Source organism: Bos mutus, chromosome 10 (assembly GCF_027580195.1).
Source record: "Bos mutus isolate GX-2022 chromosome 10, NWIPB_WYAK_1.1, whole genome shotgun sequence".
NCBI lineage: Eukaryota > Metazoa > Chordata > Mammalia > Artiodactyla > Bovidae > Bos > Bos mutus.
The window spans coordinates 61,535,871-61,550,339 of record NC_091626.1 but is presented as its reverse complement, the minus strand read 5'-3'; the positions used below and the strand labels follow the sequence as shown (position 1 = coordinate 61,550,339).

The 14,469-nt window shown below is 44.8% G+C and overlaps 1 protein-coding gene across 3 annotated transcripts in view; it reads left to right on the top strand.

Annotated features, from left to right (window-relative positions):
- CA12 (carbonic anhydrase 12) overlaps nucleotides 1-14,469 on the top strand; it is a 65,877-nt gene that overhangs the window by 29,909 nt on the left and 21,499 nt on the right. For all 3 annotated transcript variants that reach the window (XM_070378048.1, XM_070378049.1, XM_070378050.1), the window contains exon 3: nucleotides 14,236-14,415. In XM_070378048.1, coding sequence (XP_070234149.1) covers nucleotides 14,236-14,415 — 180 coding nt within the window. The remainder of the gene's footprint in view (nucleotides 1-14,235; nucleotides 14,416-14,469) is intronic.

Below are 14,469 nucleotides of genomic sequence, written 5' to 3'. Positions count from 1 at the left end.
AAGAATACTAGAGTGGGTTGCCATTTCCTACTCTAGGGGATCTTCCCAATCCAGGGATTGAACCCGCGTGTCCTGGGTCTCCTGCGTTGGCAGGCGAGTTCTTTACCACTAGCGCCCCCTGGGAAGCCTGGCTATGTTATATACATTTTACCACAATAAAAAATTAATTAAAAAAAAAAATCTTACCTTGACACTGGAGAATAAAAAGCTCTGGCTCCAACCCCAACACCATCGAAGTAATGAGGGCTTTCCACCAGTGCGTCTTAACTCTGGCTGCACACCTGAGCAGAATCACCTGAGAAGCTTTTTAAAGCCTCCTGTACCTAGACTCCACTCAAGACCAATTAAGCCAGGTCTTAGAGGCTGGGGCTGGGAGTAAACCGAGAAGGTCTTGGAGATTCCAGTGCACAGTTAGAGGTCAGGAATACTGAGTTAGACTAGACCAGTGCTTCTCAAAGTGTGGTCCCCAGACCAGCAGCATCAGCATCATCTGGGAATTGGGAAGAAACACAGATTTGGGGACTGCACCCAAACCCTTCTGAATCAGAAACTATGAGAGTGTTTTAGCCATCTGTGTTTTAGTAAGAAATCTGTATTTTAACAAAACCCTCCAGGGAGTCTGATACACACCAACATCTGACACCAATTCTTCTGCATCTAGACCAAGGAAGATAAAGAGTTTTCCTCCACCACTGACTGTTTACTGAGCATCTATCATAAGCTTGCTTTGTGACAGATGCTTTGGAAGTATAGAGACCTACCTCAGCTCTCCTCAAACATCTAACCCATCTTGTGAGTTAGATTCTTGGAAAAGAAGTTGTGCATTAAGACAAGATGAGCCTTTTTATGATTGAACAGTATTCCATTGTATGTATATACCACATTTTATTTACCCCTTCATTTTTTGATGGGCACTTGGATTATTTCCACCTTTTGGCTATTACAAATAATTCTGCTATGAACAGTAGTGTATAAGTATCTATTTGAGTTCCTGCTTTCAATTCCTTTCATTACATACCTTGGCTTCCCAAGTGGTTCAACAGTAAAGAATCCACTTGCAATGCAGGAGACAGGGGTTCCATCCCTGGGTTGGGAAGATCCCCTGGAGAAGGAAATAGCAATCTACTCCAGTATTGCTTATAAAATTCTATGGACAGAGGAGCCTGGCAGGCTACCATCCATGGAGTCACAAATGAATTGGACATAACTTAGTGACTAAATAACAACAGAATTGTTAGGTATTATAGTAATTGTATTTAACTTTTTAAGGAATCACCAAACTATTTTCCACAGCCATGTACCACCAGGAATATACATTTGGGATGATGGAAAAAGTTCTGGAAAGGGCTAGTGATGATGACTTCACAACAGTGTAAATGCAATTAATACCACTGGATTCACTTTAAAATGGTTAAAAATGGTAAATTTTATGTATATTTTACCACACACACACATGCAAGATTAAAGACATGAAATGAGCCATGAAAACAAAGAAAAGGAAGTTATGTTCCAAATGGCTCAACATTGAATAAAAATGACTTTAAACACCATAATTAAGTTTCTATAATGACACATATAACAGTGTATTAAAAAGATGGTGTGTGCAGTTCTTACTAGTCAGAGATGGTCCCTGCCTGAGCATGGAGAAAGAATATTTTTAAGATGCTTTTTCAGGAGGGTAGGGCAGGATGTCTGGCTCTACTGGGGACTTAGCACGTTTACAGTGACCAAAATTCCTTTGTGAACCGGTCAAAGAAGATCAAAGAGAATAACAAGTACTGAGCATGGAGAGGTTTCCCTGCTGGGGTTAAGCTGTTACCACCTCAGCAACTTGGCTAACTTCTTAGCGGTTTTTATTCAAGAACCACTTTGATGTGCGGGCTCAGAGGGAAGAGTCAGAGATACAGTAATGAATAGGATGAGCTGAGAACCCAGTATGGTGGTTCCCAACTGTCAGTTGAGAACCAGAATCACCCACTGGGCTCATTCAGTGACAGATGCCGGGCGCCACCCCCAGAGTGTCTGGGTCAGGGTATCTGGGGTGGGGCCCAAGATTTCTAACAGATTCCTAGGTGATGATGGTGGTGATGCTTGTCCAGGGACTGCACTTTGAGAACCACTGGTCTACTGGGGTTGGTAAGTGTAGGTGCCTCTGCTGCTGCTGCTGCTTCTAAGTCGCTTCAGTCGTGTCCGACTCTGTGTGACCCCATAGACGGCAGCCCACCAGGCTCCTCTGTCCCTGGGATTCTCCAGGCAAGAACACTGGAGTGGGTTGCCATTTCCTTCTCCAGTGCATGAAAGTGAAAAGTGAAAGTGAAGTCGCTCAGTCGTGTCCAACTGTTCGAGACCCCATGGACTGCAGCCTACCAGGCTCCTCCATCCATGGGATTTTCCAGGCAAGAGTACTGGAGTGGGGTGCCATCGCCTTCTCTGGTAGGTACCTCTAGGAAAGATAAATGTAAAGGCTCCATGGGAGCACCAGGACAGGGAGACACTTGGTCCTGCCTTTGGGGAGTGAGAGGGGCAGGGAGAGGGTGTTTCAGGGAGATGAGATGCAGCTGGGTGTGTCTCAGCATTGCTGCAATAAAGAGGGGGTGGAGAGTAGGTTCAGAGGAGTCCCGAGAAGTGGGCAGAGCTCCACCACATTGAACACTCTCTAAGGCAACAGAACCTAAAAGGGTGCCGGAGACAGGAGCAAAAGCGAGTAGCTGGCACCATCTATCTTTGACACCTAGGAAACCCCACCCTCCTCCCTATAAAAGCCTTCCCTCCAGAGAGAACCTGACAAATGCCTGGAAGCCAAAGGGTAAATGACTGCAAAGTCTCCTCCTAGCTATACCCGTACCTCCCCTCTCCCCCAGCAATACTGGAAAGGGATTACTGGAGAGGTAGGGGCCTTCTAATATGGCAAGGTGTGGGGGAAGGACTTCCCCACGGCTAGCAGAGAGCTGAGTTGATGGCCCAGTCTTGCAGCTCACCTTTGTTCACCCTCCAGCCTGCAATGGCCCCACTGCCACGGCTAAACCAGAGAGGCTGCCAAAGAGTGGCTTGGGAGGACTTTACCCCGTCCCAGTCCCTTCCCTCTCAAAGTGACCCGCCCAAAAAAATTGAAATAATAAAAGGAAAAGTTTGATATAAAGTACGGATTCGAGCATCCTTAGAAAACTTTATTTCTATTAAAATAAGAATAATCTTTCATATTGATCTACAACAATAAAAACCAAGGAAGCAGAATGGGCCTGCTATGGCTGTCCAGCTTTAAGCTTTGTAAATAATAAGTAACCCTGATCCTCCAGCCCTTGCTCTGCTTCATTTCTAACATTAACAAAGAAAAAGCTTCAACACCAGTTTGGCTCCTTGACCTCTGTTTATAATAAAATCATAAGACATCACCGGTTAATCGTTAACCCACCCCTCTAGTAGACTTCTTTCCTTTGGGGCAGGTTATGGGGCTTTACGGCCATGCCTCTCCACTTGACTGGCAGGAAAACAGAGAGAGCCAGCACAGTGTGGCTTTCTGCTCAGCGGGGATAAGAATCCAGCCAGGGCAGATACTGTGGGAACCCCGTAATACTGAACAGTTCAGCTCCCTGGACTTTTATGAGAAGCCATATATCTTTTAATCAACTCCAGAAGGGAACTGCAGGAGCTATAAAATATATATTAAACATATTTTTAGGATTTCCCTGATGGTCCAGTGGTTAAGAATCCATGTGTCAATGCAGGGGACATGGATTTGATCCCTGGTCCAGGAAGATCCCACATGCCTTGGAGCAACTAAGTCCGTGTGCCACAGCTACTGAAGCCTGTGCTCCACGAGAGAAGGCACTGCAGTGAGAAGCCTGAGCACCCTAACTAGACAGTAGGCCCCGCTCGCTGCAACTAGAGAAAGTCTGCACACAGCAACAAAGACCCAATGCAGCCAAAATAAATAATAAAAAATTAAAAAAAATTTTTTTAATGTGATTTCTACATCCTAACATCCTGAGAATGTGTAGTATTTTAAAAAATATTTGTTTGTTTGCACCAGGTCTTTACTTGCGGCATGCACACTCTTTAGTTGTGGCATGCGGGATCTAGTTCCCTGACCAGGGATCGAACCCGGGTCCTCTGCACTGGGAGCATGGAGTCTTAGCCACTGGACCACCAGGGAAATCCCAAAATTTGTGACATTAAGATGGGTATAGAGAGGATACAGAGGCTGCCTTCTCTTCTGAATGGGGTCCTGTGGCTTAGCTGTGTTCTCTGTGGCTGTAGCCACAGGACCACAGAGGATGCGTGACCCCTGGAGAAAGGTGGGTCCCAGCTCCCTGAAAGGAGTGTACCTGAGCAGGTGCCAAATGACACCCACTCAGCCTTGTCACAGGGTAACACCCAGCCTAGCCAAGAGGAAGCCAGATGAACCCTAGGTTCTTTCTGAGTCTTTATATCACATACACAAAAAATATACAGGCTCTCTGCTGGAGCAGGGCCTCTGAATGCTCTCTGCCTGCCCTCTGGAATGCCATTTCCCAGGTCTCACTCACCGTGGATTCAGTCCCATCCTTTAAGTCTCGGCTTTAATGGCACCTCTTCTGAGAAGCCTGCCTGAACCACTTGGTCCATTGTAGTCCCTCCATTTTTCTCCATCAGCCCTTGCTTATTTCCTTCATAGCACTGATTGCAGACTGGAATTATCTTACTCATGTACATTGGTTTGCTTATTTGTAATTTATTATCAGTCTTTTCTTCTTTAACATTTATTTATTTTTGGATGGGTTGGGTCTCGGTTGTGGATCACAGTCTCCAGAGCATGGGCTCAGTAGTTGAGGCGCATGGGCATGGTTGCTGAATGGCATATGTGATCTTGGTTGCCCGACCAGGGATTGAACCTGCACACCCTGTATTGGAAGGCAGATGCTTAACCACTGGACCACCAGGGAAGTCCCTATTATGTAAGTTCCATGAGGACAGAGACCAGATCTGCCGTGTTCTCCATTGTATCTACCATACTAAATACAATGCCTGGCCCATAGTAGGAATGTTTGTTGAAGAAATGAATGAATTAACTTCAGAATTAAATAGCACTCCAAGGAGGGTATTTAGTGATTTTCTCCTTTATTCAACATTGGAATACTCATTCTTAAACTGAAAGTATCTAGTTAAGTATATATTCAAATTTGATACATAATCTATGACCATTTTCAATAAATATACATGCCCAGACTAGGGGCATTTTTACCAGTCAGATCTTAAAAAACAAACCTTGTGGACTGATCAAAAGCTTTTATTGTACTAAAATTTTGACTGTTGGTTTAAAAAACAAAAAAGGTGTGTCAACATCTAGAATGTGTAAGACCTTGTCACTATAGTTTAATCTGTGGGGGCAAGTTTTGATCTGGCTATGTTTTGGTGGTCAGTCCAAAGAGACAGGCCCCGGAGACAGTGGTCAGGACCAGCTGCCCAGGCATTCACACAGACACTGAAGGGTCTATCCCAAGGGTGTGGCTACCACCACACCCTTGTTACCATACCAATGCCAGGGGCGCCACGTAGGTCTGAGGGACAGACTTAGAAAGGCCCCAAAGGACAAACATCAAAATGAAATAATAGTGAATGCATTTTATTTTTGGTCCAGACTTGTCAGATATAGTCCAAATTACAGGCAATATTTATCTTCATTAAATTTTATGTTATTCTTAAGCACACAGGATGCAGTCAGTGAGAAAGAATAATCAGTAAGAAACAGCAATCAAACTGTACCCGTAATTACATGGTTCTGGTCTTCTACGGAGCTATATATGCTTTTTTATTATAATATATGCTGTCACATATGTAGTATATTTAGTAAATGTAGAAATTACTCAACCCCATTAAGTGTTTTACTTACCCCGATACCATGTCTGCAAACATTATAAAATAGTAAAATTATCCTTCATTTACTTGTGTAGATTGTTATTTGCCCAAGGCAGTAGTGAGTCTGTATGCACATAAGTATGAGTAAATACACCCATGTTGGAGAGAAATAAAAGGAGGACCTGTAGATAAAAAGAAACCTATGGGACATATTAACCAGTCATAATACACAGACCTTATCTGGACTGTGATTCAAACAAACTCTTTCATAAATACATACGACTTGAGCACATTCAGTATCTTATAATAACCTATCATGGAATATAATCTGAAAAAGAATATATATATAATCTTATATAAATATATATCTATTCTTATATAAATATATGTATAACTGAATCACTTTGCTGTACACCTGAAGCACTGTATATCAACTATCCTTAAAAATAGGAAAACAAATTATGACATAACTGGGGCAACTGAACACGCACTGGGTATTTGATGACATTAAGAAATCCCTGTTAACAGTTCTTAGATGTGAAGATGATATGAGGTTAGTTTTAGAGAGTTCTTACCTTTAGTTGTATATAAGCATCCACAGATTTTCTTCAAAGTAATCCGGTTGAGGGAAATGGATGGGGTGGGGGGTATGGATAACACTAAATCCGTCACGAACGGATGGGCACATGGGGCCATTCTACTGTGCTCTTTACTTTTGTACCTGCTTTAAAATGTTGTTGTTTAAATTTTAAAACAAGACAAGTTCACTTTAAAAAACCACACTGACTCTTCTAGGCTCATGGATGTACTTGGGCTGCGTGCATCTCAGAGTGTGAGACCCTGAGACTGCCTGTCATCCCACAGTCAGTCTTCTCTCTGATCAGCTCTGCAGATCTGTGAGTTCTAGGATTTCTGGCTCTGTTTGTCCGTCTATGGGCTCCCTTTCCAGGAAGGTTTCAGTGCACTGGTCTAATCTATTTAGCAAATGCTTACTGCATGCCTCCTCCAGCCCAGAGGTAATTTCTACCTCTGCCTCCAGGCCCTCCCCTCCCTTGCTCTCTTTTCAGGGTCACACTCCATGACTTTCTTCTGGAACCATCCTTCCTTATCTGCTTACTTTTCCTTCTGCATAGAAGGAAAGTGCTGAAGTCTCTCCATTAAAAAACAAAAATGCTTCTCGTCACTCTCATCTTCCTATAACCACACACACACACATGCCCCTCTCCCATTCCTTTACGGCTAGATTTCTGAAATGAGCTTAAGAAACTATTCATTAAGTGTCTACTAAATGCCACTGTGTGCTCAGACACAGGGGAGGGATATGACATTGGCTTCTAGGCTTCCAAATGTCTTTGGAACTTGAAGGCAGAATTCTAGTCTGGAACAGGTTTATGATAACAGTCACAGAGGAGATGGTTAAATGACAATTCAAGAAAGTGCTGGAGTAGCTTGTCCAGGACTTGAGTTTGTTTTTGAAGATGGACAAGATTTGCAAAGGTGGAGAGGAAAGGAGGCATTTTAAGCAGATTTTTAGCATAAGAACATTTGTGAAGGTTGTTCTGAGGATGGGGCAGCTGGCCTGACTATGGCAGTCGACCTTGGGAAGGTATGAGGGCTTTTGAAGGCCTTGACAGGGACTTCCCTGGTGATCCAATGGTTAAGATTTTGCCTTCTAATGTAGGGGATGTGGGTTCAATCCCTGGTCCTAGAACTAAGATCCCACATGCCCTGTGGCACAGCCAAAAAAAAAAAAACAGAAAAAGAAAAAAATTAATGAAGGCCTTGACAGGCTAAAACTGTGAAAGATGGCTATGGTTCTGCTTTGTTTTTTGGGGGACAGGAGCAAGGCAGGGCATGCTGTGGAGAAACAGAGTGGACGGATGGGCGCAGGGCTACACCTGGTTAAACCCAGTTGCAACAAGAAAGGAGCCTGGCAGCCAACAGGAAAGGCTTGGGCGGGGACCTTGCAGGGGTCCTTTGCAGCGTGATATGTTGAGGGAGAGGGCCTAACCTGGGATGGTGGGGATGGTGGTGGTGATGGAAACTTGGGACTCCATGACCCACCCTGAGGGCAAAGGATGGACCAGACTGGTCTGGCTCTGAGATTTTGAGCATTTGAGCTTTGGAAGAGTGGGGTCATTTGTCCTCTGACAAAGCTTATTAGCACCATCAAATTGAGATCTAGGCCGTAACACATCAACCAACTGTACTCTCTGGACGTTATCTGAATCCTGAATTTTACAAACAACTGTTAAAAAAGATATGAAAACAACAAGGTCCTGCTGCATAGCACAGGGAACTACAGTCAATATTCTGGGATAAACCATCATGGAAAAGGACATAAACAAGAATGGGTGTATGTATAATGAATCACTTTGCTGTTAACACAACCGTGTCAATCAACTACACTTCCATAAAATAAAATTTTTTTAATTTAGGAGAAGAGGAATGAGGAGTTTTAATTACAGTTATTAAAAATAAAGATCATTGATTTCAAATTAAAAGATACAAGATACTTGGAAATTTTTAAAATTCTGACTGGTTTTAGTAAGATTAAGGAACGGTTAACTTTTTGAGTGTGGTAATGGTATTATGCTTGTGTTCTAAGAGCCCTTGTATTTTAAAGACATACTGAAATATGCACAGATGAAGTATATTCGGATTTGTTTCAAAAATCATCCAGGGTTGGGGAGCATGGGTGCGGTAGAGATGGAGGCAGATTCGCCAAGGACTGTCAAAGCCAGGGCATGGGGGGCTCACTTTGCTCCTCTCTCTCTGGTTCCACGTATTCGGTGTTTTCCCTGAAACCACGCTGGTCCTTGGGGTAATGCACGTCTTTACTCTGGGCCTCAATAACACCTTGCTGAGAAGCATGAGAGGCGCTTTGAGCTGTGCCACGTTAATCTCCTGTTACAATTCAAAACAGAAATTTGGGCCGCTTCTGTTTTGCCTCAAACAGAAAAATTCATGAACTGCAAAGAAATAATGCCTTGATTTCAGTTGCGAAAACAAACAGGGAGATCCGTATGATCTCCTTTTTATCATGATCTTGGGAGGAATCTAATCCATGCAAGAGGGAAAGTCACATCTCAAGAGAAAAGTCACATTTTGATGGTAGCTAGAAATGCTTCTTTTGGAAGAGCCAGTCCTGGGAGAGGTTACAGCCATTGGCATGAGTGTGACAGCTGAGAACAGGCTGAAAGATGACAGCCAGGGCTGTAGCTGCCGATGAAAAGGCAGTGTTAGAGCAGCAACAAGTCACACGTTGCCCACACAGCAGCTGGGGGCAGAAAGGAGCCGCTGCTGACATGCCCGACACTGGGTGCCTTGGTGCACCCCACCCTGGCACCTCTCTCACCTACAAGCCAAAGAGATGGGAGGCCGCTCTGACAATGTCCCTAGCCATGTAAGAAGGGGACAGAGCCATCATATGCTGGCAGAGGGTCCTATGAACTCCAATAAAATCCCATACTTGGCAGATCACCTCCCAAGCCAGGGGCCAGCAATCGGATTTATTTTTCAGTGAGTGGCTCCAAACAGAGCAAAACCTCATGCACGTACACGAGAAAGCTAGGAACGTAAATTCTGAACCTGAGCAAGTGACATCATTTTGCATTTCTTTTTTGATAGAAAAAAAAAAAAATTATGTGGGGGAATAGAGAGAAGCTAGGGGGATTAATATAGGCACTTACTTCCCTTAGAGGAACAAGCATAAAATTAGCAGGAGAATCCAGCTCAGTAAACATGTGAGGGCCTGCTTTGTGCCAGGCACTGCAGCCAAGGCAGGGATGAATGAGACACGGTCCTTGCCTTCAAGGAGATCACGGGACGGGGAAGAAACGGGCCTGGACAAAATCTCCCAGATAAACCCTGAAACAGAAGTTCACAGTTCTGTGATCCAGGCAAGGTAACTCTGTTACTAAGCCAAAGTCTGACTTTGGGCAAATCACTTACTCTCAATTTTTCATCTACAAAATGGGGCAGTTCTTGCCTTGTGGACCCCACAGAGTTGTAGAGGTGTAAGGACCCAAACTACTAATATCATCATCACTATCACCATCAACCATAATGAGGAGAAGGAGAAGGAAAGGCTTTCTAGACTCTGCTGCCCTAAGGGCCTGTGATGGGCGCTCAGGATGAGCGACCCCAACCCCACCCCATGGTTGGCAGCTGAGACCAGCAGCACTGGACCAGCCTGGGGAATGGCAGTGCCCTGTGCCCTCATTTCCACAGCTGGTTCCCACTAGGCACCCCATCACATGCCCAGGAGCTGCCTTGGCGTGAGCAGTTTTTTCCAACCCGTTCCAACTGGCCTGATACAGAGGTGAAGGTGCTTAGCCCCAGTAATCTTAGTAAATCTCAGAGCTTGGGAGCCAGAAGGGAACTTCCAGAACGTAGTGTCCACCCCTCCCATTGGTACAAAGGGCGAAGGAGGCTCAGGCAGGGAATGTGACCTGCTTGGGATCACTCATGGAGGGGCGGCGGTTGGGGGGCGAGTGGGGGGAGCAGCTGGATCTGGTTCTTTGAACTCTCTGGGTCCAGTACAGTTGCTTCTCTTTCCTAGGAATTTCTCTTTCTCAACCATGAACTCTGTTGCTTTTTCTTTTTTTAATATGTATTCCTTTGGCTGTGCTGGGTCTTAGTTGTGACATGTGGGATCTAATTCTCTGACTAAGGATCGAACCCGGATCCCCTGCATTGGGAGGGCAGAGTCTTAACCACTGGACCACGAGGGACCAACCAGGGAAGTCTCTTCTGTTTCCTTTTATATCCTTACTCTTTTCTGCTCCCAAACACCTAATTTAGCCAACTTGCAAGGAAAATGACTTAGGACAAAAGAAAAATTCCTCCTGATAACACTTCCTGAGCTCTGTGGTCCCTGGGGGCTTTCATTCTTTGGGGATTATGTTTCCTCAGTGTCTGTCACACACGTGCCCCCAGTCACGATGTGGGTTCACAGACATGAAATGGGAGGGTCTGGGCTTGTCTTTCAGGAAGGCTTCAGGTGAATCCCTGCTCTGGGAAGAGAGTTCTTACTCAGTTCCCTTTAGCTACAGGATGCACAGCTTTGCCACATCTTCACTTCCTGAGTTTCTTCCCTTCGGGCCTGGCTGGCAGCTTCTGCCACCCTGGCCGCGGGCCCAGATGCTGCTGTGAGCAGAGCAAAGGCTGGCGGCCGTGTTCTGGAAGGCTTGCCACCTGGTAGCTGCACCTCCTCCTGACCCTCAGGGTTTGCATGATACCTCTTGACAGCTTCCCCTCTGTTCCCTGCGGTCTCTAAGGAATTTGGTTTTGCCCTCAGCTGAGTAACTGCCCTGCTCCGGTCTGCTCCCTGGAGTGACTGCCTCCAGCCTCCCTCTCCCCTAGTCGCCATCTTGGTGTAGTTTAGTTGCCTTGAGTCCAGGGCTTTGAGGCTGTGGAAATAAAAACAACACAGTCCAGGAGAAACTATGATATGTGAGAACTGAGAAAACTGGTGTCCAGTGAGAGGCTGAACTAGAGAGTCTGGAATCCTTTCAAGTTCCACCATTTCTGAAATCTCTTCAAGTTCCAACATTTCTGAAACAGTATACCTGAAGGCTGACAGCCTGAAAAATTAGAGGATTCTCCTGTGTGTGTCCAGACATAGGGCCAACTCCTCATAGCATCTAAAAAAATTTTTTTTCTCTATTTATTTACTATTTCCAGTGCTCTCTTGTGCCTCCTGAAGCTCCAAGTTTCTTCTGGGATAATTTCCCTTAAAGCCTGAAGAACTTTCATTCACATTTCTTACAGAGTATTTCTGCTGGTCACAAATTCTCTAGTTTTATCTGATAATACTTATTTTCACTGGTTATAGAGTTCTGGGGTTGACAGTTTTCTTTCAACATTTTAAAATTTGTTTGTTTATTTATTTGGCTGCACCTGGTCTTGCTTGTGGAATGCAGGGTCTTCACTTGCAGCACTGGAATTCTCAGCTGCAGCATGGAGGATTGTTTTAGTTGGGGCATGTGGACAACTCTTAGTTGCAGCATGTGGGATCTAGTGCCCTGACCAGGGACTGAACCTGGGGCTCCCGCCTTGGAAGTGCGGAGTCTTAGCCACTGGACCACAAGGGAAGTCCCTCCTCATAGCATTTTAAATGAATGAGGGCATCAAGTTTTGCTTCTGACCCTCCCTACTCTCAGAGAACAAGGTAGTCGGGGATGGGGATTCTGTGAAGTGGGCACGCATGCGCGCGCACACACACACACACACACACTCTCTCTCTCTCTCTCTCTCTCTCTCTCACTCTCTCTCTCTCTCTCTCTTGAAACAACGCTGTGGTCTATGGAAGAGTGCCCAGAAGATGTGGTGTGCCTTCCGCCCACTCCACCTCAGTACATCTTTCCTTGTGCTGAAATACTGATGAATGAACTCCAGGTGGCAAACCTTGATTCCCAACTTCTAGAGAGCCCACAGGGCACAACTGTTCCACGCCAACGAGCCATGACCTGCCAGTTATTCGCTTTTCTGGAGAAACCTCAGCTTGAAAATCCATTTAATTACCATGGGAGATAATCTTTTAAACACAGCCTGACATTCTTGAAAGACTTTTCCCTGTGGGAGTCAGAAATTTTATCTGCAGTGGGACTGGATTGTTTATTTTCATTTCCAGGGGAAGGACTATTACCTGGTTGCTAACTACCAGAAGCCTGAGCCCTGGAGGGTTTCTTTGTTAAGTCTGTTCCTCCTCACTGCTAGTTTGTCAATTAGATTGTAATAATTAGTTTTTAATAGTGTCATTCTTTTCCCCAGTGTAAACACTGCATTTAGTTCTGTAATTCGGGCGATAATTACTTGCTATCTTTCAAGTTTCCCTATCAGGTTGCAGGGTTTTTACTTACTCTAGACGTGGGTATTCAGAGTCAATGTCCTCAAGGGTTTCCTATCAGGAAGATCATAGTCTAGATTACCAGCCTCAAAGACCTACCTGGAGTTATAGTCAGACACCAATTTTTCCAACGTGGGACATTCCAGTGGATTAAATAAATTCTTCCCTGCTAGAAGAGGGGAGGGGACCAGGGCAAGAGGGGTAGGGGAGTAAGGGGTACAAATTATTAGGTATAAGACAAGTTACAAAGATATTGTACAACAAGGGGACTATAGCCTATATTTTATAATAATTTTAAATGGAGTATAACCTTTAAAAATTGTGAATCACTATATTGTATACCTGTAACATATAATATTGTACAATAACTATACATCAAACCAGTCAATCCTAAAGGAAATCAACCCTGAATATTCACTGGAAGGACTGAGGCTGAAGCTCCAATACTTTGGCCACCTGAGTTGACAAAGAGACAACTCAATGGAAAAGACCCTGATTCTGGGAAAGACTGAAGGCAGGAGGAGAAGGGGGTGACAGAGGATAAGATAGTTGGATGGCATCATCAACTCAGTGGACATGAGTTTTAGCAAACTCTGGGAGATAGTGAAGGACAGGGAAGCAGGGCTACAGTCCATGGGGTCACAAAGAGTTGGACACGACTGTGACTAAACAATAACAAACACATCAATTTTTAAAAGTACCAAAGGGAAGAGAGCCCGAGATTTTAAACTGAACTTTAAAAAAAATAAGAAAAAAAAAACTAATTTCCTTTGCTTCTAAAACACACACACACAAAAAAATTCCCTACTAGAATGCAAGCATGGGTGGCCCCAAGACCCAGAGTATCTCCTGCTCACAGTAGGTGTTCAATATAAAGATGCTAAATTGTGGAGAGTCACGAAGTCTTCTTGCAGAATGGATGTGCACCGGGTTGAGATACGAACAATGTACTGAATAAAGTGGAGTCCCTGCCATGGGACTGCTCTGGCCCCCCTCTCCCCACATTACTTCAAAAGCAAACCATCTTTAATCCATTTTGAGTTTATTTTTGTGTATGGTGTTAGAAAGTGTTCTAGTTTCATTCTTTTACAAGTGGTTGACCAGTTTTCCCAGCACCACTTGTTAAAGAGATTGGCATTGAAACATGTATAATATCATGTATGAAACGAGTTGCCAGTCCAGGTTCAATGCACGATACTGGATGCCTGGGGCTGGTGCACTGGGATGACCCAGAGGGATCGTATGGGGAGGGAGGAGGGAGGAGGGTTCAGGATGGGGAATACATGTATACCAGTGGCGGATTCATTTCGATATTTGGCAAAACTAATACAATATTGTAAAGTTTAAAAAAAAAAAAAAAAAGGCAAACCGTCTGGAGACGTTTGCATGCCATGATTCTGTAGGCTGGGGTCCCTGGACCCTGAAGAGCATATCTCTGGGGATTAAGAATAGAAAAGGAATAACTGTACTGCACATAGAATTAGAAGGTGAGGAAAAAGCTCTAGTGGAAAACTGATTAAGTCATGGGCTTGAACCTCCCCTTCCAGGTCCCGATGGGGAGAAGAGCTGGTCCAAGACCTACCCTTCCTGTGGCGGCCTGCTGCAGTCCCCAATAGACCTGCATGATGACATCCTGCGGTACAATGCCAGCCTCAGGCCCCTGGCCTTCCAAGGCTACAACCAGTCTGCCAGTCCGCAATTTGTCCTCACCAACAACGGCCACTCAGGTGAGGGAGCGACGCCGGAGACCTGCAGTGGTGGCTGAGCTTACCTTGGCTCCC